Here is a 24,113-nt window from a genome sequence, read left to right on the forward strand (position 1 = left end):
CACGGTGGAGTGAGGGCCCGGGAACTGTTGTAGAGGCAGATTAGGCAGATTAGAGCAAAGCCACCTGGGGCGTCCTAGGCCGTCCTGCGGCCCCCCAGAGCACAGGTATGCAGTGTGTCCTCAGGCCATCCCATCTCACCTTCCAGTGCCCCTCTCCCCCTCTCCCCTGCTGATCCTCCTTCTCCACCCCACTCTGCCTTTTAGAAGGAGTTCTAGAATTCTCCTGAAGTGTTTGTTTTTTGTTTTTGGGTTTTTTTGCGGTACGCGGGCCTCTCACTGTTGTGGCCTCTCCCATTGCGGAGCACAGGCTCAGGACACGCAGGCCCAGCAGCCATGGCTCACGGGCCCAGCCGCTCCGTGGCATGTGGGATCCTCCCGGACCGGGGCATGAACCCGTGTCCCCTGCATCGGCAGGCGGACTCCCAACCACTGCGCCACCAGGGAAGCCCTGAAGTGTTTGTTTTAACAGAAGTTTAAGATACATGACTTTGGTGGGAGACTATGAACAGTCTGAAAGCTGGGGGGTGGATTCAGGACAACTAAGAACAACAGACTTGGGTTCTAGAGCTGAAGAATAGTCAGGCGGAACGGGAGGGCCGACAGCCTGGGCAGAGGTATGGCGGTGGAGTATGCTGAACTGAGTGTGATGATAGCATGAAAGGAGAAGTGGCTACTGAGCTGCCCAGGAGGGCAGGGGCTACGTCACAAAGGGCCTTTTAGAGGGTAGTTGGAAACCAGCTCCTTGGCCTTGGCCTCTGTGGTGGGAGGACTGCAGGCATGGGGGCCTCTCTAACACTGCCTGGGCTATAGCTGCTGCTGCAGTCCCTCTCCTGCAAGTCCTCACTATTTCAAAAGCTGTACGTGCTCAGGGCAGTGGTCTCTGGTTTGCTTGGATCTCTGCCTGAGACTGAAGGCTGTCTGGAATGCGGTGGGGTGGAGAGGTTACCTGGCCAGGTGGCTCCTGCACCTGGAAGAGGGAGGGAGGACCCCGTGCTGCCAGGGCCAAGGAAACGATGAGCCACCACACCTGTGCCCACTTGGCTCCTATACACCTTTACCCTCAGCCATCGTTACAAGGAAAGATACAGCCAAGGAAGACCATGAGCTAACAGAAGTTGCCAGGCCCCGCCTCACTCTGAGACGCCACCCAGCTGTCTACCAGATCCCATCCCATCTGATTCATGCACACTTGAGTTTTTAATGGAGTGGTGACCAGCATGTGTGCAATTTTATCTGCTTCTTTTTCACTTGATAGGATCTGGTAGCCTCTTTCCCTGCCCTCCCTAAGTGGGACTCTTGTTGCTGATGAGGCAACTGGTATAGGGAGAGAGCACCAACACTGTAGGCATTAAGGCTATGGTTACTGCTTACTTGCTGTGTGACCTTGGGCAAGTTGCTTAACCTCTCTGAGCCTCCAGACGTCATCTGAAAATGGAAATACTATAACCTCTGCTGGAGAGTTGACAAAATGCTCAGTTTGGTGCTTGGTATGTAGGACCTACTAAACAAGTGACCGTGATTATTATGGGACGTTTATAGGGTGCAGCTCAGATTACTGCCTAGTGCACTAGCTGGGTTACCTTGAGCACCAATGGTTTAATCTCCATGAGCTTCAGTTTCCTCCTCAGTGGAATAAGGGTAATGGCACCCCTCAGGGTGGGTATAAGGCTCAGACAAGTTAATTATTGTGAGAAAGGCTGTGGAAATTGATGCTTTTTGTCCTTGTTGTTTTTGATTCTTCTCTGTCTCTCCATAGAGCCTGGCCCAGGGCGTTGATGGTTTTTACTGTGATTTGAGAGCCCCTCTCATGTCCCCAACTAGTGCTGGCAAGTGGACATTGGGCAAAGGTTAGAGCACAGGAGACAGGAGGTCGGTGTCTGCAACCACCTGCCTGAGAACGGGGCGGCGGGACCATGTGTACAGGATGAGGTGGCCCTGCCCCTGAATCCAGGCTCCAGAGGCTGAGGGTGGGGCATTCTCCATCCCTACCTCTAAGCTATGGGTGAGGAAACCCTCTCAGCAGAAGGACATGTAATGACCAGGATCCTGTTAAAGTTGTCATTGCTCAAATCCAGCTCAGCACTTCACATACCACTCAGGCCTTCCTCCTGTCTTCTTACGGGGTCTCAGCACCAGTCCTGGGCTGGGAGTGCAGGACTGCTTAGGGGTGGGGTACAGGGTGAGCCTCAGCTACCAATGCAGGCTTCCATCCCGAACCCCTGCTCCCTGCCAGACTGGCTGGCGGAAGCTAAACTGCACGAGGTTCTCAAATCTCCAGAGAGAGCAAGCGTGTGCCCCGAGCACAGAACCTGGCAGGAGAACCCCAGAGCAGGAGGATGTGGGGCTATGCAGAGAAATGACAAGGTTTTGATAATAGTGTCTACCTGACATGTCTGAAAAATCAGACGTGCATCTTCCTGGCAGGGCATGCAATTTCCTGTTAATGAGTTGTGAGAGGCTGGAACAAGGTATCAGGGAGGCAGGGCCAACTCCTTCCCAGGGGAGCCACCAGGAGACAGAAGCCAGGCCCCAGTCCCTCCCTCAGGGGGCTCAGCCCTCTGGGGAGCATCTCTGCCAAGGGGCAGAACTAAAGTCTCCAATCTGGGTCAGGATCTGATGATAGATCTGGATCCCTTGCATGGAGCTTCTCCAAGACCTTGGCTGCACTCCCCCGCCTCATCAGGGGCTGTACAAAGTCCCCTCCCCTTCTGGCTCTCGGAGAGACCAAAGCCACAACACCAGCAGTGAATGGCATCTCTGTAGCCTTCCCTGCTTGCAAAGCACCACTCACATTTGTCATCTTATTAGCCCTTCACAAAAATCTGCATTAGAGAAACTGAGACCCAGAGAGGCGAAATAACATGCCCGAGGTCATTCTGTATAATGGGTGTATTTATTTAAGGTAATGCTAGATGCTATAACAGATAAACCCAGAGACCTTTTTATGGATTGAGAACAGACATTTACTTCTTGCTCATGTAAAGTCAAATTGATGGGAGGAGGAGGGACCTCTGCTCATCACAGTCACTCAGGGACCCAGGGTGATGGAGCTTCCATCATCTTCAGCTTGTGACTCCCAAGGTCACCTCAGCCTTGAAGGGTCCCACAGGGGGTTTCATGGACCAGGCCTCAATATGTATGTAAATTATACCCATATTCCATTGGCCAGAACTTGGTCATAGGGCCCCACCTAAATGCAAGGAGGGTGGGAAATGCAGTTCCTGACTAGGTATAGAAGTTTCCCCACAACGGCTCTGCCTTCCTTAGAAGGGGAACATGATCTTTGCTGGACCTAATAGAGGGTGTTTTCCTTAAACAAAGGCTGGGGACCCTGGATCAGAGTTTGATGGGAGGTGGTCACTTAGAAGTCAACAAGTGACCAACATGGACTAAGACCTGGAAGAAGACACAGGATGTTCCTGACCCTTTGAGGTCAGAAACACTGCCCCAGCCTTCAATAAAGTCCAAACTCCTCAGCCTGGCATTCACTGACCTTCACAGGAGGACTCCAGCTTAGCTTGCAGCATTCCCTCCCTCGTCCCCCTCCCCACGTACCCTGTGCTCCTCCCTGACCAACCCCTCACCTCAGGGCCTTTGCACGTGCTGTGCCCTCTGCCTGGAATGTCCTTCCTCCAACTCTCCACCCTGCAGACTCCTGCTTGTCCTTCTTGATCCCAATCAGAGGTCATCTGTGAGGCTTCCTTCAGCAGAATTAGCTGCTTAGCCAGCATTGACTGAGAGCTCAATGTGTACCAGGCACTACGTGAAAGGCTTTATAGGAATGAACTCATACATAACCCCCCAAGCCTATGAGCTGGCCATCCCACTTTATAGATGAGGAACCCAAGCCTCTGAGAGGTTCAGAAACCTGCGTGAGGTCACACAGTGGGTGGCAAAGACAAATTCCAAACCCAGGTCTGTATGTTCACAGCTGAGACTTAAATCACGGGGTAAACTTCCACCTTTTATTAGCACCTGTCACAATACATCACAATTATTTGCTTACTTAATAGTGTGCTCTGAATTTGCTGTCATTCTGAGAAAGCTGCTGCAGACTCCCTGAGGGCAGAAGTCACAGCTGATCCATCCTGGAATTTCCCTCACCATTGCCACCATGCGGAGGTCTGGGTGGCAGTTTTCTCTCAAATAAACTCCTTATCCTCCGAGAACCAGAACCAGAAATTCCTCAGATTATCATCTATCATAATCCCCTCCCTGCTTGCCTGTCAGTTTTTGAAAGTTAACCTGAAACCCTTTGAAAATGATCTGAGAGGCATAGCCCAGCCTTCTCCATGCATGATTAAGTGCGATGGCTTTTTAATGATTTGAGCTGTGCCTTAAGTGGATTGACAAAAGTGGATTACCATATATTTCTGAAAACTGCTGCTGAAATCAGATTTTTTTTCATTTTCTCAGTCATCCTCACAAACCTTTGCTGAGAATGACAAATACTTGGGCTTTAATTGTTTAGTCGCATGAGGGTGGCACCTCCCAAGTTCTGAGAACTGCTCTCGCTAGGAAAGAAGTGAAAGGCTTCCTGGGGGTCGATCTTTAGGAAATTGAAATGTGTGTTTTCTCTGAAGCAGAGGGAGCTGTCTTCTGGGCCGCAGCACGTTTGCTACATTTGTGAATTGCATAGGCCCCCAGATCTAAAACAGAGGCAGTTCTCACCCAGGAAACGTGCTCAGAGCTGTCATGCTAGGGATGAGGAGTGGGTGGACGTGGGAAGGTGGGTGAGGGGCCTCTCCCTGTTCAGCCCATGCACAGACCCTTCCCTTCCTGCTCCCTCTTTCTGCCAGACTCTGTGCCACTTCCAAGCCACCCACACCTTCAGGCGGGGTGTTATTAGTCCCTTTTGAGAGATGCAGACTCATGGCTCAGAGAGCTTAAGCAACGTGGTTGTGACCACACAACTGGTAATGTGTAGAGCCAACAGTCAAACATTTTGACTAGAAGCCTGTGCTTTTTCCACTATCATGTCTGCCTATAAAAAAAATCAAATAAAATTAAATGAAAGGTGACTCAGAGGCACCTCCTGCGACCCATTTACATTTAAAGAAAAAAAAACACCTTCCCTATTCACCTATTATTGCATCTCTCTAGTAATATGCATTACCTGACATTATCCCCATTTCACAGATGAGGATGTTGAGGCTTATGTGGGTAAAGTAGCTAACCAGAGATCACACAGCTAGGAACAGTAAGGTAGGATTTTGTTCTACATCTCCCTGACTCCAAAATAAATTCCTCACCTCATCCTTTGTAGGAAATAAAAATCTACCCAGAGGTCCCCCATCTAAGTTAGGTTGTCAACACAGGTAGGTCTGCCAGTGGGAAGCCTGTGTTAGTTTCTGTGTAAAATGCATGCAAGTGTCCTTTCAGTTAAGGGGAGGGTCGGGGTGACTTCTATCAGTTTCTGGAAGAGGCCTATGCATTAAGGAAAGGGGAGGTCCCTGGTCTGTAGAGGAGGGCAAGTCACCCTCCTGCTCTTCCCTGCATTCCTAGGGTGAATCAGGTGGGGCCATCGTGGGCCTGATGGGGAGAGGGCCAGAGCTGGTCTGGCCTCTGCTCATGCTTGCTCAGGCTCCTTCTCAGTTCTCTCTCCAGATTAATTTCACATACGTTTACTCAGACCCTACTGAGCGCCCAGCATCGTAGATGATTCCAAGATGAATATGACAGGATCTCTACCTTCCAGGCTCCTGCCTGTGAGAGAGATAGAGCAACACAGACCCTCCTGTGAGTCGGCCTGGCCAAGTGACCAGCAGTGGGACCCAGAGTGGTGCAGGCAGGAAGCGTCACTCCTTTAAGGGGATCTGGGAAGGCTTCCTGGAGGCTGAGCATCACGGGCGGGGCTCCTGTGGGGAGAGGCACCAGCTCCTCTCACATAGGTGGTACCTGCTATAGAGGGGCACTGCTCCAGCCCACAGGTGGGAGGTGCTGCCAGGCCCTGAGGAGATGGCCTGGGGGTCTTGTGGATGTGGCCACCTCCCTGGGGCCCTCTCAGACCCTCTGAACCTGGCCAAGTTCCCAGAAATTGCACAGGAGCAGGATGGCACAGCAGTGAAATGCGGAGCCTCCGAGGCAGCCGGCCTAAGTTGAATCCTGGCTCCCCCATTCATCACCTTGGGAAATTTGCATGACCTCCCTCAGCCTCAGTTTCCCCATCTGGAAAAAAGCAACACAAATTGCACCCTCCTTATAGGGTTGTTGGGAAGCTTTTTAAAGAGGTGCCTCCATCTGCCTCCACACAGGCTCAACTGAGGCTGGCCTTGGAACGGCTGCTGCATCCACTGTGTGATCCCTAACCCTCAGGATGGGGTATGGTTGTCCCCACTGTACAGATAAGGAAACTGAGGTAGCTAGTAAGTGTGGCTCCAGGGCTCCACCCTTTCTGCTGGCCCATTCCCTGCAGCTCAGCCATCCCAGCGACTAGAAGGATCTTCCGCCGGGGCACAGCTCTGTACCAGGCTCTCCCGGCACTGCCTCTGCCATCTCTTTATGTTTCTTGGGGTGAATAGGGCCTCTTTGATTTCCTTGCTTTTCCCCTTTCCAGTAATCATCAGTCATCTTGTTATCACAGCCACGCATCTGTGCCTCTTGGCTCTGGTCCACAGGCTCTGTTTGCCATGATCAATGCATAGCTCTATGTGGCCACCACGTATATCCAAGATGACATTGTGACCTTGCATCCGTGGGCCTGGGAGGCCCTGGTGCTTCCAGAGGGCAGCTGGAGGCTCCCCCAACGGGGCTGAAGTGAGGTGACTGGCTGATGGTGCCCTGTGCTCTTGGTTAATTCTTCTTGCCCCTGGACTGGTAACCAGCTCCCCACCAGCTAGGGGCGCCTCCAGCCACCTTCAGGGGACCCCAAAGCACAGGCCCAGGTGCTCCCTGCCTCCCTCCTACCCATCCTAAGTGACTAGTGGGCGCTCACCAACCCAGATGTGTAGCTCCCTGAATTACTCTACATGGGGTCTCCCTCCAGGACAGTTTGAGTATCACTTTAAAACACCAGGCAGGGCTTCCCTGGTGGCACAGTGGTTGAGAGTCTGCCTGCCGATGCAGGGGACATGGGTTCGTGCCCCGGTTCGGGAAGATCCCACGTGCCGCGGAGCGGCTGTGCCCATGAGCCATGGCCGCTGAGCCTGCGTGTCCGGAGCCTGTGCTCCACAATGGGAGAGGCCACAACAGTGAGAGGCCTGCGTACCGCAAAAAAAAAAAAAAAAAAAACACCAGGCAGATGGGGATCTCCCTAAGCCCTCCACACAAGCCTCCCCGAGCCACCAAGGCCCTGTGTGGTCTGCCTCCACACCCCGTCACCACCCACCATGTTCCCTCTTTCTCACCACCCCACACCACCTCTCTGCTCCACAAACAGGCCAAGACTTCCCCACTCCATTCCATTTGCTGTGCATCTGCCTGGCCCGACCCCCTCTTTCCTCCTGTGCTTCCTTCAGGCCTCAGCTCAAATGCCGCCCTCTCCTGACCGTACACCCGCTCTCTTTCCCTTTATCACATTTGGTCCTTTGTAACTCGGTGTCATCCGTGTGACACCTGGTTGGTGTCTTTCTCCCCCACCAGACCTTCCGCTCCTTGAGGGTGGGGACCAGGACTGTCCATTCTCCAGCATCAGGCACATCCTGAGCACTCCAAAGTATTTTTTTGGGTAAATGAATAAATATTGAGCAAGTGACTTAATTCCTTGAAATTTCAATCTTCATCTGTAAATGAGGGACAATGATAGCCTTTTCACGAGGTTTAAAAAAGGTGTGTATGGGCTTCCCTGGTGGCGCAGTGGTTGAGAGTCCGCCTGCAGATGCAGGGGACACGGGTTCGTGCCCCGGTCCGGGAAGATCCCACATGCCGCGGAGCGGCTGGGCCCGTGAGCTATGGCCGCTGAGCCTGTGCGTCCGGAGCCTGTGCTCTGCAACGGGAGAGGCCACAACAGTGAGAGGCCCGCGTAACACACACACACACACACAAAAAAAAAAGATGTGTATAAGACTGTGCCAGGCACAAAGCGCTATTTGCAGCTGTTCTTATTAACCTCTGTGGTTTGCATCTAGGAGAATCTCACATTCCACAAGTGAACTTCGGTTGGGTGTCTGCCCTGGGCCAGGATTTCAGAGCACCATGGAGTTGGTCTCTGCCCCCCTACACCCCACCCACACCACACACCACATTAGGAACAGCCTCTGGTGAGGTCACTGGCTCCTTGGAGGCTTCCTCATGTAGGTGTGAGGCAGTGGGCGGAGGGCATCGTTCAGTAGATCTCAACGATGCCTTTGCTCTTCAGGCTTCGATTAAACAGGCTTCGATTCAGCCCTGAAGACACTCACTGCCTGGGATGGACTTGAGAAAAGGACACAGATGACACAGATTACTATAATGAAAGTTGAAAGCAATTCTTTTTTTTTTTTTTTTTTTTTTTTTTTTTGCGTTACGCGGGCCTCTCACTGTTATGGCCTCTCCCATTGCGGAGCACAGTCTCCGGACGCGCAGGCTCAGCGGCCATGGCTCACGGACCTAGTCACTGCGCGGCATGCGGGATCTTCCCAGACCGGGGCACGAACCCGCGTCCCCTGCATCGGCAGGCGGACTCTCAACCACTGCGCCACCAGGGAAGCCCAGCAATTCTTTTAATAAATGTTCAGAGGAGGGCAACCTCAGGTCCAGGTGGGGCGATCAGGGATGTCTTCATGGAGGAAGCAGCATTTTCTCCAAGACTTAAAGTAGACATTGGATTTGGACATTTGTGGAGACATTTTGGGTTAGAGGAAGGCCTTCCAAGCAGAAGGAACAGCTTGAATAAAGGGCTGGAAGGCGAGAAAGAGTGGACCTCATAGAATCTGTAGTCCAGCTAGAGTATGGAAAACGTGACAAGACCATTAAGAAATAGGGCTGGGGGGCTTCCCTGGCAGTCCAGTGGTTAAGACTCCATGCTTCCACTGCAGGGGGCACAGGTTCAATCCCTGGTCGGGGAACTAAGATCCCACATGCCACACAGCCAGTGAGTGAGTGAGTGAATAAATAAATAAATAAATAAATAAATAAATAAATAAATAAATAAATAAGTGCTTTTGGATGAAAAAAGAAATAGGGCTGGAAGGGCATTATATCAGTCAGCTATTTCCAAAAATAATGCCATGTAACAAATTATTCCACAGTGAGTGGCAGGCAACAGTGAGCATTTATTTCTCATTCATGTAGCTGCAGATAGGCTGGGGTTTGGTTTATCTAGGCTGTGCTCAGCTGGTCCAGGTCTGCTCCACCTATCTCTCATCCTTCATGGACCTTCATGGCTATTTTAGACTTGCTCTTCTCCAGGTGAAAGGTGGACACACAGGAGGGCAACACCGCCCCCCATGCAAGCTTATTTCAAACCTCTGTTCAAGTCACATCCACTAATCCCATTGGCAAGTCTCATGGCTAAGCCTAAAGTCAGAGCCAGTTTTAATTCCCTACCCACCATGAGGCCAAAGCAGGTTACATGGACAAGACCAAGGTTGATGGGACAGGGATGTTTACCCTCCCCATGGAAGTAGAGGGATAGTACTGGGCAATTATCTAATTTGCAGGTAGAAGCCAGAGTATGGACGGACTCTGGGTCTGCCCTCAGGAGCTTCCCATAGCAGCAGTTGGATTTAGTGTCTCTTGGGGCGAGCAGCCAGGGCTCCGGCTTTTGCTCTTCTTCCCACTGAGGCAAGAAGTGTGTTAAAAATATCACAGTGCCTGCCCAGCTTGGTCCCGACTTCCTGAGAGCCCATACCTCCTGCCCGCCTAATCTGTAAGGGATCCTAGCTTTGCCTTCCTCTGCTGGAACTGAGCCTTATGGTAACAGCCCCGTGCATTGAGCACCTACTCTGTGCTGGGTGTATCGAATTCTCTTGTACTGAGTGCCTGCTGAGTGCTCTTTGTATACATTCATCTGAACTGGCCACGCCGTTCTGAAAAGGAGACCCCATTGTCCAATTTTTCTGAGGCCCAGAGATGTCAAGTCAGTTGCCCAAGATCACACAGCTGTGAAGGGACGAAGCTGGGATAACCAAAACCCATAAGGTCAAATGGTCTGGAAGGTGGTGTCTGGTTACAGCTCTGCCCTGAGCTGCTGTGCGACTTGGGAGGATCCTGGGTACTAATTTCTCCATCTGCCTTTTCTTCTCTCAGAGATGCTCTGAGATAAAAGCACTTCAGAGCTTGCTACACAGCGCTGTCGCAGGGAATTGTTTTGAATACCAGTTTCCAGGTCCGACTGCACCCTCAGCTCTTATTTAAAAACAAACAAAACGTTAACTTTTTTTTTTTTTTTTTTTTGCGTTACGCGGGCCTCTCACTGTTGTGGCCTCTCCCGTTGCGGAGCACAGGCTCCGGACGCGCAGGCTCAGCGGCCATGGCTCACGGGCCCAGCCGCTCCGCGGCATGTGGGATCTTCCCAGACCGGGGCACAAACCCGCGTCCCCTGCATTGGCAGGCAGACTCTCAACCACTGCGCCACCAGGGAAGCCCCAAAACGTTAACATTTTTAAACATACCTGGTTTTCCATCAAGGAACCCTGTCCAGTAGACTCTCTTCAGTGAACCGTATCTGGCCATTCGTCACAATGGACCTCATCCGGTGGTCGGCCACAACAAACATTCTCCATCCGGCTGTGGCAGCAAAGCGTGGCATCTGTTTGGGAAGAGTGGAGGAAGCCATTAGTTCCACCAGGGCCCTGACGTCTGCCGCTGTCCATCTTATTCCTCTGACAATGTTTTCCTTGGATAGCTGGCCACTGCTCTGAGTGGTATGTTTTCTCCGAGGCCAAGCGGCCTTGTAAAGTGTTTGGAAATCCCTAAGAAAGCGCTGTGGGCATGTCCACCAGCCGTTTATTCATTCAACAGCCATTTGTCCTTGCCTTCTCAGTGCCTGGCCTGGGGATGGATGCTACGGCTCCTGGGAAGAGTCCGAGCCAGCCACTGCCCTTTGGGATTCACAGGCAAAATGTACGGTGTAGTGCGAACAGTGCTCTGAACGGAGCACCTGCAGCAGAGCAGGGCAGGCCTGCAGAGGAGGGAGTGGTCAGCTCTGCCTGTGGCTCTGGAACATTTGAGAGAAGACACAATGCTGTTGCATCAGCAGACACTGCAGGGTGTTTAGGGACCTGCTAGTGGTCTGCTCTGCGTAGAGCATTGCATGCAAAGAGAGCAGGAGGGAGGTGAGACTAGAGAGGTTGCCAAGGCCTGGACCACAGGCACCCTGCATACTGTGCCCAGGACTTTGAACTTGGAGAACAGGAGGCTTTGAGGGCTTTTTTTAAGGGCAGTGACATGGTCAGACCTGATCACCTTTTATTAATCAGCCTCTAGTAAGAGCATTCTGTTGGGTTCCAAGAATAGTTTGTAAAAAATATCTTTAGTCCTTCTGGAGGCACCAAGAAACCTTTTTCTGGAAACACTCAGCCCCTGAACACAACTTTATGTGATCCAGGAAATAACCACCTTGGAAAGATTCAAGGAAAATATTCCTATTGGAGGAAAACAAACAAACAGATAACCCAGACCTGATAAAAATGGAGAGGTCCTAATCCCTAAAAAGATTTTATGCAGCCAGAAGACCTGATGTGGTTTTAAACAATGTACTTTGGGGTAGTGGGGATATCGCTTTAATTCATCCTCATAGAAACCCATGTGGCAGAACATTCCAGCTGCTACTGCTGCATAACAAATTACTCCAAAATTTACTGGCTTAAAACAATTATTTTATTATGCTCACAGATCCAGTGGGCTAGGAATTCAGAAAGGTCACAATGGGGACAGCTTCCCTCTCTGCCAGGATATATGGGCCCTGACCTGGGAAGGCTTGAAGGCTGAGGGTGACTTGACAGCTGGAAACTTCTGGAAGCTTTTTCATTCACATGTCTGGAATTGTTGCAGACTGTTGGCTGGAACCTCAGATGGGCTGTCAGTCAGAAAACATATGTATGGCTTCTCCATCTATTCTCTCCTTGTGGGCTACCTTGGGCTTCCTCACAATATGGTGGCTGGTCCCAAGAGCCAGCATTCCAAGAGACAGGAAGTAGAAACTGCCTGTTTCTTAAGGTCTGGGCCTGGGAACTAGCAAATCATCCATTTTGCTTTATTTTGTTATTCCAGGTAGTCACAAATTTCCACCCAGGTTCAAGGAGAGGAGAGTGGGAAGAGGTCCTCTTGTGGGATGGGATATCCTGCGGCATCCGTCTTTGGGAACTGTGACCTGCCCCACAGCCATATTGGTTTCTTTGGAAGCTGAGAAAAACATTTGTGTTGTTTTCTTTACAGATTAAGAAAAGTCCCTGTGGATTACATCATCAAATTAAATGCAACCATTGGTATTTGGCTCTGGAGATACTGTGGTACTAGGCTATGCCTTGGGTGATTTTTGTTTCTATCTAAATGTTCTTCCTGGAGCTTATGTTTTCCAGCCTGACCCATTTCTCTTTGCTAATATAATGTCACATAAAAACCTCATCATCATTAATATGGCAGAGTCAGGAGAGGGGATACAAGCCACAGTCCAGCAGGGCAGGGTGGTTCCTGGCCAGGCAGCCCCCAGGAGAGGAGGTTATAGGAGCCTGGGGTCCATTCCCTTGTAGAGCCCGACACGCGTGACAGATAGCTCTGTGCAGGGCACTGGTATGGACACACTCAGCCACCCTGGCCGATGTGGCCGCAGCCTGCTGGGAGGGTCTCCTCTGTCTACTGGCACCAGCCCCTAGAGCAGACAGTTGAGCTGCCCTGGTGACCTGGGTGGTCACAGAAGATGCCCGGGCAGTAGATTCAGTCTGTTCAACTGACACGTTGACCTTTAATGCCTCTGGGTGCCAGACTATAGCCAGGCACTGAGAGATATGAATGAGCCACGGTCCCCTCGAAGCCTTCCCTGCCCAGGAGGAGGGGGCCCTTTATTCCCAAATACTTGTCGGGCACCTGTGATGGGCAGGAAAGTGTTCTAGGCAGTGGAGGGCAGCAGTGCACAAAACAGAGCTCTCCCCGCCCGGAGTTTTATGCTCCATCAGGGAAGACAGTAAATAGGGAAGCAGACCCATGTGGAACGTTGCTAGGGATAAAGGCACTGGGAAAAAATAAAGAGGGAAGAGGAAGAGCGATGGGGGTGCTATTTCAGCAGAGCGATCACAAGTGCCAAGGCCAAGACTCTAAGGCTTGGAGGGCGCCAGGAGCAGCAAGGAACTGGAGTGGAGGGAGAGAAGCCAGTCAGGGAGAGGAGGCCAGGGCCAAATCACAGCCTCCGAGACAGGGGGGAGCCCTGAGAGGGTTCTGAACAGAGGAACGGCATGATAGGACTTGCATTTCTGAAGGCGGTAGCCCAGAGGAGGTGAGGAGTGAGCAGAGGCTGGAACCCTTGTGAAGACAGAGCCTCCAGGATTTGCTATGGGACCAGATGTGGGGGCGAGAGACGCAAAGTCAAGGGCTTGGGGCCACAGCTCTTGGGAGGAGTGGGCTGGCATTCGCCGAGGTGGGAAGACTGCGGGAGGGACAGGTTTGGAGGGAGGCGCAGGATTTGCTTTCAGATGAGTTAAAGGTGAGATGTGTGTGGACCTCCGAAATGTGAGTAAGGAGTTATTGGATAGTGAGTCTGGGCTCCGAGGTCAAGGTCCTGGCTGGAAATTTAAATCTGGGAACCATCAGCATGTGGATGGTATTTAAGCTGTGAGAGCAGATTGAATCACTAAAGGAAGGAAGGTAGACAGAGAAGAGGCCCAAGGATGGAGCCCCAGGCGCCCCGGTCTTTAGAGGCCTGGTAATGAGGAAGAACCAGCAAAGGAGACTGGGAAGAAGCAACCACAGGGTGAAAAGGAGAAGCAAGAGGAAGAGCGGCATCCTGAAGGCCAAGATCCAGCACAGAGTGAGCGTGGTGCCAAGGTGTCGGTACAGGTGCCGGAGACGGGCCAGCCTGGTCTCCTGCCCTCCAGCCTGCCCACCCCCACTGGCAGCCGTCTCTTGAGTGTGGAGACAACTCTGCTGCAGACTGTGCCCCTACTATTTCGGAGGACAGGGCAGTAAATTGACGAACCCTTTAGAGTGATGAGAAAGGAGCACTTGTCGTGGCGATGGGGGTACACGGAGTAGGGGCCTGGAGGGTGGGCCCTGAAGGGCTGGGGAAGACTTTTCAGGGAGGGTGAGACTTCATGCAGACTGTGGGGTGAGGATCACAGTGGCTTCCTGGGTGAGGAGGCACTGGGCAGGCTCTGGACCCCTCAGGAGCAGGTGGAATGGGGAAGGCAACTCCTAGCAAAGTTTGTAGAAGAGTCACAGAAGTCGGGGAATGTGCTGAAGCTGCAGGGAATAGGGAGGGGCCCATTAGGGTTGGGAGCTCTGGCCTTTGGGGCTGCTTGGAGACAAGGCAGGGAAGGGGTGTGAGAGAAGCATGAGCCTCAAGGATCTCATGGTCTAGTTCAGGGGCGAGACAGAGCCCCACAGTGCAGGGCAGGAATGGAGGGTACCTGAGTGGGAAGCCCAAGAAAGTGCTACGGGAGGTCTCTGGGCGGGAGGAGGTTGTCTGGGTGCAATCAGGGAAGGCTGCCAGTGGGAAGTGACCTTGAAGAAAGTGCAGGCTTTGCCCAGAGGCACAGAAAAGCTTTCTTGTCAGAGGAGACCACACATGCAAAGGTAGGAAAGCCAGAGGATGCAGCCTGTGTCCAGGAAGCAGAGCTTGATGCGAGATATTAGCCAGATCCTTTAGATTCAGACCCAAAAGATTTTACGCACACACACACACGCACATCTCTTTATTGTATGGTTGTACTGTGAAGCCACTGCAGGTTCCTGAGCTGGGGATGGACACAATGGATCTGGTTTTTGGGAGACAGATCAGGCGACAAGATACAGGGTGAATCAGAGGGGAAGGAAGGGGTCCGGGAGGTAGGTAGACCCTTTTGGAGGCAGGTGCACACCCAGGTCAGGGGTGGGAAGCAGCAGACACAGGTGGGACCCATATGACACTTTTCCTTTAAGTTGGGTCAAGGCTTTTGCAAGCCACATCTTGTGCCTACACTGCCCAACAGGGTGGTGAGAGGCCAGTAATGCAGGAGAGTCACAAGGCCTCAGTGACCCCAGAAGACTTTGTGGCGGGGCTGCGCAGGGCCAGCTGGGGACAAGGAGGGCCACGCTTCTGTTTGTGGGGACAAGCACATGTGTACTCAACATCATGCCAACTCCTTTCCATCCACCCCCCCACTTAACCCTCCCCAGCAGCCTTACGAGGTTGGTCCTACTGTAATCTCCATTTTTTCAGATGAGAAAAATGAGGCTCAGTGAGGTACGGTGACTTGCCCTGCACACAGCTAGTACATAGTGGAGCCAGGATTTGAACCCACATCTCCCTGGCCAGGCCAATGTTTCAAGGTGAGCTAAGGGACCCCAGAAATAAGAACAATGAACTGATTTGTCAAGCCCTTACACCGTGCCAGGCATGTACAGATATCTTTATCAGGTGTATCTAGGCTGAGCAGTATATGATACCTCTGTCCCAGCTCAGGAACCTTCAGTGGCTCCTCGGTACCCCAGCCCAGTGGTCTTCACCTCATTTTACAGATGAGAACTTTGACACTTAGAGCAGATGTGTTGCTGGCCCAGGCTGGGATGTGAACCCAGAGCTGTGTCCTTTTAACAGAAGAACACAGGAAGGGGAGACAGCAGGGGACTTGTGAACAGCAACAGTTCAGAGCTAGAACCGGGAGGGTGGGCCGCCCAGGAGAGTGGGCCGCCCAGGCCCAGGGAAGCTTCCAAGCTGGCCACCTGACTCTTTGTGCCCCGCTGGCTCTTTACGTACAAGTTGTGGGCCTGCTGACTGAATAGGCGGCTGTCTTTTTCCCTGGAGAGCTGCCCCAGGTCGGCTGCAGGTGCAGATAGAGTTGAATTCGGGATAGGGCCTTCTCTCTTGCCCGGCCTGGCCGCCAGGTAACCTCTGGCCTGAAACGGAAAGCTTTCCAATAAGTGCCTTGCTGGCCTGCAGCCCAGCTGTGTGGTAGGTGGGAGCAGAGGGGGAGGAGGACTGGGACACCCGAGAGCAGGGGCGGAACCTTGCCAACAAATCTCTTAGTGAGTCGCCTCTTCAGCCGGCTGCCTCGGGAGTGTTCGGGAAGGACAGCTGGTCACGAGGAGCCCTGGCTGCCCTCCCGGCCCAGCCAAGTCCCCGGGGCCTTGGGACTCAGGGTTGGCCCAGGAGACGGAGGCCCTCTGGGGTGAAAACACCAGGCAGCCCGGGGCAGGATCCAGAAATCGGGTACCCTGGGACGCCTCTCCCTTGACCTTGAAGGACACACAGCTTGGGCCTCTCTTCTCTTCACACGTCAGAGCAGCCTCCTGCCCCCGCAGGGGAGGGGGACTTAGCAAGCAGATCCGAAATTGTTTTCCCAGGGAATTGAGAGGCCCTCTCATGGAAAACACACTACACGTGGCCCAGCCTGGGGCTCCACTCCTCCCTTGGGCTAATCTTGGGTGAGACCTCTCTGGGGTCCTCATCTATGAAATCTAGGGGTGAGGCAGCCGCATCTCAAAAATCCCTCCAAGCCCTTAAGAAGTCAGGTTTGAGGCCCTGTGGTTAACAGGAAGGGACCCAGGCATCAGAGCCAGGAGTGTGGACCCCAGGCCTGTGCCCTTTGGCCTGGGCATGTCTCAGTCCCTCTCTGTCCATGTGTGGCCCATCTGTGTCCCAAGGCCTGAGCACCTCAGGAGGGTAAAGAGTTCCCACGAACGAATCGTGCTCAGCCTTGGACACCTACAGGGGAAGCAGCCAGGATAAACCAGAAAAAGATCAACTTTGTTTGGCTTTGAGTATGTTTTCCTACTAATCCTTAAGTGTAGGAGGGGTTGACATTCTGGAAATTCCCTTCAACTCAAATGCCGTCCCAGGACACGTGTCTCTGGATTGGGAAACGCCTGCATCCCCCAGCCCTCCCCTCCCTCCACTCTTCCTTGCAAACCCTCCCTTCTGGAAATGTGTCTTTAACCTCCAGACTTAACTTTCTCCCAACTTCTCCCAGATCTCCCTCCCATCCTTTTCCAAGCCGTGCCCTTTATCTGACCTTGCCCACCCTAGAGAGGTGGTTAAGTGTTTGAGTTTCACAAGGATTCTCTGCCTGCGAAGTCAACACAAGTAAGCAGTTAAGGAAGCACTAATTAAGGAGATTAGACGCTAGCTCTGAATGCAGGAGTGCCCGGCAAAGCCGTGCTTCAGACTCAAGTGGGACTCAGCACCTGTCAGCGAGCTCTAGTGTCCGCTAGGGGAAGGTGGAGTCTGTGAGTCTCAGTGCTTTGAGCCTCTGCAAGGAGGACATTGAAGGAACAATTACTCCTCTGAAGTTACCCTCTAGTCCCTAAAGGAAAATGCTGCTGCCTTTGATGACTAAAGTTGTAAGGAGCTGATGGGAGGCCACCATCTCTTCCAGGAAGCCCTCCAGATGGCCCCAGGCACATCTCTTTCTCCCTCCTTTCCGCCTTTACCGTCCTCTAGAGGTCAGGCTCTGGTTGTCCCATGTGGGAAGTTCTTCCTCATCGCTCTGCTGTCCAGTCTGCGATGTGGAAAACTGCACAATTTTCTCCGCCTTTACTCCCAGGACAAGAGCCTAAGGCCCAGTGGCAGGGGCCAGGCCTCAAAGCTCACGCTTTGTGTACCCACTGGCCTAGAGCAAAAGTGGCCACGGAATCTTTGGTTTGTGCACTTGTTTAGTTTCTTTGTCCAAACTGTCTTTCCGGTTTTTTTTTAAACAGAAATAAATTTCTGGTTATAAAAATAATCCATGAGCTGAAGAAATCAAAAAGCACCTGTAATCCCAGCACTCAGCAATAAGCACTGAATCACTTCCTGCCAGACTTAATTCTGTTCAGGCTCATCCACATTGGCAAACAGTAAAGAAATTATATTGTGCTTTTTTTTTTCGCAATCTACTATTTTTTAGCTTAACAGATCCCATGCGTATCTCCCCAACTATCATAGGTCTTTCTCAGTTGTGTGAATGTCTGCATAGTGTCCTATTTTATACATGAGCCACAATTTGTATAACTACCCTCCTATTATTGGACTTGGAGGGTTTTTTCCCAACTTTTACCCATTATATATTATACGGCAATAAATGCCTTCCTGGATAAATATTTATGAACATGGTTTTGTTCTTAGAATAAAATAAAGAATGGCATTGAAGAGTCAGCGGACTGGCACATTTGTTAAGATTTTGTGGACCAAATGGCAGTTCACCCACCCACCCGCCACCCCCAGCATGACAGAGAAGTGGTGGGCGCTCAACTGGCCCTGATGGTTGATTTGCTGGCAGATGTAAGAGTGGACCAAGGTCTGAGAAGCAGCTCATCCCTTGAACTCAGTCTTTCCAACCCCCCACCCACTCTCTGCTGCCCTGAGGAAGAAGCAGCCCATGGGGGGACTCTGGGTCCTGGATGTGGCTTCAAAGGCTGGTCGCCCTGGAGTCTCCCTGGATCATGCCTGGGAGCCTGCCCAGGCATTTAGAGGAGGCCCGAGGAATGGTGGCTCGTGTGATTGGGGTGGAAAGGACGAGACTGACCCATCCTCTGTGCCTGCAGGAGGCCTCAGCGGGGCAACGGTCATTGATTCCCTCGACACCCTCTACCTCATGGAGCTGAAGGAGGAGTTCCAGGAGGCCAAGGCCTGGGTGGAAGAGAGCTTCCACCTGAACGTGGTGAGTCAAAGACCTCCGGGGTATTAGAGCCAGAAGGGGCCCGAGAGGTCAGTGACCCGCTCCTCCCAGGCTGCCCAGCAGAGCATTCTTGGAAGCAGGGTTCCATGCACCCTGTGCCAAGGCCCCTCTCCTCAGACCAGCCTTGAGGTGGGGGATATCCCCCCATCCCTGGCCGGCCCATGAGTATTTACCAGCCGGAACTCCCTAGGGTGGAAGACAGCCATTCTTGCCCTCCCTAGGGTGCCAGGCACATTGCTTCCACCCAGGAAGCCCCTCCTGGGACTGAATCTGTCAGAACAGCAGCAACAGGGGAAGCGACTCTGGGAAGGGAGAAGTGGTTATCTGCTCGGAGCTGCCCTCACCTAGAGGTCCCCATCCACCCCCTTGCTGCCCTCTTGAGAGTGAGAGGGGCAGGGGGAGCTGTCTGGTTTGAGGCCATGACCAGGTTTGGGACCCTCTTGGTTTCCAGTCTTGCAGGCATCCCTGGTCAGAGACCAGGGCCTTGGGGCGGGGATGCTCATGTATATGGATGGTACAAAAGCCTTAAATACCAGATGCCTCTCCCTCTGATCTCTCAGCCCAGACTAAAGTAACAGATCCATCCTGGAGGTCTCAGCTCCCCACAGGGAGGCTGTTTAGGTGGTTTGGGGGAGCAAGACATGGAGACAGATGGGTAGGGGGAAGGGTCACATCAAAACACACTGTCGGGCTCCATCTGGGGCTCCACAAGTGACAGATCCTGCTATGAACCGGGACAGCTCCTGGCAGAATGGAGGCCTCTGCTGCTGGAGAGGCCCATGTCAGAGCAGAGCAGGGCAGAGAGACAAAGTGGGGAAAGTCCGGGAAGGCAACGCTACAGGAGAGCCTCTGGCTCAGCTCGCAGCCTGGGAAAAGTCATTTAACCTTCCTGGGCCGTACTTTCCCAACCAATAGATGGTACAATGATAGTGCCTAATTCACAGGCTTGTGAGGATTAACCACCACGGAGGGTTGTAAAAAGCATTTTATGACACTATAAAGTCCAATACAGATAAAGTGGTGCCATCATCACTGTGATGATTTTGAGGCTTGTTATGACTTCTGCTAGTCCGTGTGAGGCGAGGAAGTTCAGAATCCTCCCATTTCCTACAGTATCAGAGGCAGGAGAAGGAAGGAGTGTCTCCATAGCCCACCTTGACCCCTCTGCAGATGGTGGGTAGACAGCGGGCCTCAGGCAGCTGCCTGAGGAGCCAGGTGGTGGCAGGGCTGGGCAAGCCTAGGGACATTCACACAGGCTGGGACACATTGGGAGTGTCCCTGGAAGAAAGCAAGATGGGGTCTCTCCACCTCTCTGAGCCTGGGCTTTCTCATCTGAAAAGTGGGAATGATGACTTCACCAAGGACTGTAAGGCAAAAGAGAGTAGCTTTGCAAGTGCCCTGTTAATGGAAAAGCTCTCCCAGATAAAAAGATGACCACTGTTGTCATCAATAACAAAAGACCGTGATGTGGGAAGTATGCCAAGGGGAGCCCTTGGGGGGCAGGGGGGTTATAACAGGCACCTTTATGAAGCCATGCCCAGCACTGGGAAGGCACCGGGCAGGCATCTCACCTGCCCCACTCAGGATCTCATATCCACCCTGCTCGGGATGAAGAAACTCAGGCAGGGAAAAGCGAAATATCTTGCCCAAAGTTCGAAAGCCCATTGAGTGACTCAGGTGGGATTTTAACCCAGATCTGGTCCTTGGCATGATGCCTCAGTACCCCTGCTTTGCAGTCCACACTTCAGAAAGAAAACAACCATGATTAAGGCAAGTGTGGGTGTGCCCTGAGGGCTACAGAGCTGAGGCTGAGAAACTGCTGGTTTCCTACTAGGATCTGCCTGGCACCCCTCCTTTCTGCCTCAGAACCTCCTGTGAGAACCTTCCACTTGCCCTGTCACCCCAAAGAAGGACCACACCATCCTCCTGCTAAGCCAGGAGGCTCTCTTGGGGAGGAGGGGGCCAGACAGGAGCAGGATTTGCCTCTCCTCAGGCTAAGCTTCAGCCAGCAGCTCCCCACACTAGTTCCTGAGCTCCTTGGAGAGCAGCCAGGCATAACTTTGCTCCGATGGCCTCCAGCAAAGGCTGGGGAAGGAAGCCAAACCCAGTGTTTATTTGGAACTCTGTAAATGTTCAGTAGCTGCCCGCCAGGCAGGTGCTGATCCCTCTCACGTTTTGCTCTGAAAACCACCACCAAAGGTAGCCTGGCCCGCTGGGCAAGGGCTTGGAGCCCGGTGCAGGTGTGGCCAGGTCAGTGGCGCAGGGGCAGTGGCAGGTGTGACCTGTCTCAAGGGCTTGGCTGCCTCAGGAAGCCCTGTGGCCATCTCACGAATGTCCCCACTGCCCTCCCTGTCTTTCTGCCCCGCAGAGCGGAGAAGCATCCTTGTTCGAAGTGAACATCCGGTACATCGGAGGACTTCTCTCGGCCTTCTACCTGACGGGAGAGGAGGTAAGCTGGCCTTTCAAAGCCCCTGGACCATCCAGGCTGGAAAGGGCTCAGGAGAACATCCAATCCCACCCCCTCATTTTACCAATGAGGAAACAGGGATTCGAGGGGATCTGAATCCCATCTCCATGGTGCCACCCACAGATTCTTCCTTCGATTTTGCTGCCCAGGGGAGCCCAGGTGGCTCCCACAGTTGCTAGTAAATTCTCCAAGGGCAGCAGTTGGGGCTGCCCACCATCCTCACAGCTCCCCATAGGGCACCTGCGATATCTGTGCTCCGTCCAGGCTTGTGCTGCTGCTGGACTGGTTTTCGCACATGTTGGTTCTCAGGACTGATAAAGCCAAGACCGTTGTTTCATCCTTTCCTCCTCAGGCCCCTTGGCCTTGGCCTGCTCCACAGCCATCCCCTTGCCCTCTGCTCCCGGGCCAGACACCAGCCAAACCCCAGCTCCAGGTCTCAAGGGGGCGACCGGGGAGGTGGGCAGCCTCTGCCGGCCACTCGGCCCAGGCGAACTGCGCTGGCTTCCAGAAGGAGGGCCGTGAAGGGCGTCGAGAATGCAGAGCCCTGGACACAGAGTCAGAAAACCTGCGTCTCATCCCTACGCGGCACCTGCCTGTGGCCTTGAGCAAGTCCTTTCTCCCGCCCCTAGACCTCATGCCTTCCCCACAGTGGGGTGGTCCTAACCCCCGGGGGTCAGAGAGCTCTTGTGAAATGGGACGAGTGGGAAAGGGTTTGGCCCCAGGGCTGAAGGGCTCCAAAGCCCATGTTCTCTGCACTGCAAGGAATCCTGAGAACCACAGAAATGGGAGACTTCATCCCTCGTGAGCGCCTGGGAAAGCACAGCCTGAGGATCTGGCGGGGGAGGCTGGCAGAATCCCCAGCGCATGGAGCACCCGTCAGTTGTGTGGCCCCTACTTAGAGCGGCTGCACTGCTCGGCACAGCCGCTGCTCTGTCCGCTTGGAGACATAATTATCCTGCCCCCTGCTGGTGGGGAGCCTCTGCCGCTGCTGTCAGAGAAAGCCCTGCCGCTTCCCTTCCAGCAAGTGGCGCGGACGGGCGGAGGCCACGTGGGCGGAGGCAGTGGGCGGCGAGCACTTGATCTCTCCGGCCACTCGGGGCCCCTCTCCATCAAGCCTAATCTCCTCAGCAGAGATTACCGCTTGTACCAATTTGTCCCCAAATGATTGTCCATGGGAACCCTGCGAGCCCTGCGAGCCACCCAAGGCCTGAATTTCATTTGAAAACCCCAGGACAGGAAAATGATGTGGAGCAGAAAAAGGCGCCATGCTCTGCACGGGCACCGGCCAGCCTCCCGTCCAGGATGGGGGTGGAGCCATGCAGCTCAGGGCTCACAGGGGTGGGTGTGGGGCCAGCGATTTCTGGGGGGCAGACCAGGCAGTGGGGTGTAGTAGGAGTACCTGTGTCCAGAAGGCCCAAGGGGAGCCCGAGTGGTTCAGAACCCCTGGGCAGGCAGGCTTCGGGGTTATGGGCGCAGCCCCGTCCTCCAGCCACGCCTCCCTGACCCCTCCGTGCCCAGCACCTCCCCGCGCAGAGACCGGCGTACATGCAGCCGCGGAGACTGAGATTTAGGAAAGGGAGCCGGTGCGGGTCACACAGGCTCCTGTGTCTTTCCACCGTGGGCCTGGGTTCTAGCCCTTGTTCAGCCTGGCCCAGCATCACTGCTTGTCACCAGGACTCGGCCACACCAGACTGAGGCCTCCCTCCTCTCTCCATCCTCCGTCTCGCATACAGGGGGTGCCTGTGGAGTGGGTCTTTCCCACGGTGTTTGTGGAATGAACGGTGAAGGAGATCCCACACCCCTTCCTGGGCTAAGGCCTTTCTTGCTTCAGAGGGAACCTGCAGGAGGTGGATCCCCTGCTGGGTAGGGCGGGAGGTGGGGGGCCCCACAGAGACTCCGCTTCCGTGAGCATATTCCACGAGAATAACAGGAACAACCACAGCTGCACCAGGTGACATTTGCAAAGCACTTTACAGTTTTGTGTGTGTGTGTGGTACGCGGGCCTCTCACTGTCGTGGCCTCTCCCATTGCGGAGCACAGGCTCCGGACGCGCAGGCTCAGCGGCCATGGCTCACGGGCCCAGCCGCTCCACAGCATGTGGGATCCTCCCGGACTGGGGCACGAACCCGTGTCCCCTGCATCCGGCAGGCAGATTCTCAACCACTGCGCCACCAGGGAAGCCCACTTTACAGTTTTTATAGCATATTCATTTATGTACATCCTCTCATCTGATTTCTAGAAGACCCCTTTGAAGAAGCCAGGGCACACGTCACTGTTCCTTTGTGCACATGAGGCTCAGAGACAGTACCTGGCTCACACAGGGTCGCACAGCTGCTGAGTGGGGAGATCTGAACCTGGGCTCTGACTCCCAGTCAAGAGCCCTTTCCACTCTACAGGATGTAATTTTTGCTGGTCTCTCTCACCTCTGTTCTGGAACCACTAGGCCACCGCCCATTGCATGCCATGGCTGTGTGAGGCCATATCTCTCTGTGTTGGTGAGGCGGCTTGGTGTCCTGGAAAAGAGCCACTTAATAGCTCCATAACCTTGGACAACTTGCTTCTCTGAGACTCAGTTTTGTTTTCCTCAAAGTGGGTCAACACCTTCCCCACAAGCCTGTTGCAAGGATCAAAGGTGACGTAGATAAGACACATCATTTCCAAATGATAAGGAGGACAGGTGTTCTGTTCCGCATGGTACCACTCCTGTCCAGTCACACCTGCAGTGTCCTCCCTGGGATGGTTGAGGCTCTGCCATGCCAGCCTGCATCAGGGCCTTCCAAAGGAGGAGACATGGTTTGCTGGCAGAGAGGAGCATTTCAGAGGAGTTAGCTTGGCGTCCTCAGGCAGAGGGCAGGCTGGAGCCCCAGCCCTGGGTCAGGTTCCCTGGGGTTCCTGCGTTCCTTCGTGCCTCTGTGCTCAGCCTCCCCGGGGGGCAAATG

At 53.4% G+C, this 24,113-nt stretch overlaps 1 protein-coding gene across 2 annotated transcripts in view; it reads left to right on the forward strand.

Annotated features, from left to right (window-relative positions):
- Positions 1–24,113, forward strand: part of MAN1C1 (mannosidase alpha class 1C member 1) — a gene marked incomplete at its 5' end in the record, with an annotated part of 133,782 nt that overhangs the window by 81,103 nt on the left and 28,566 nt on the right. For both annotated transcript variants that reach the window (XM_082614854.1, XM_082614855.1), the window contains 2 exons: positions 18,574–18,689; positions 21,076–21,156. In XM_082614854.1, the coding sequence (XP_082470980.1) occupies positions 18,574–18,689; positions 21,076–21,156 (197 nt within the window). The remainder of the gene's footprint in view (positions 1–18,573; positions 18,690–21,075; positions 21,157–24,113) is intronic.

This window comes from Mesoplodon mirus (genome assembly GCF_964341445.2).
Source record: "Mesoplodon mirus genome assembly, chromosome: 3".
Classification (NCBI taxonomy): domain Eukaryota; kingdom Metazoa; phylum Chordata; class Mammalia; order Artiodactyla; family Ziphiidae; genus Mesoplodon; species Mesoplodon mirus.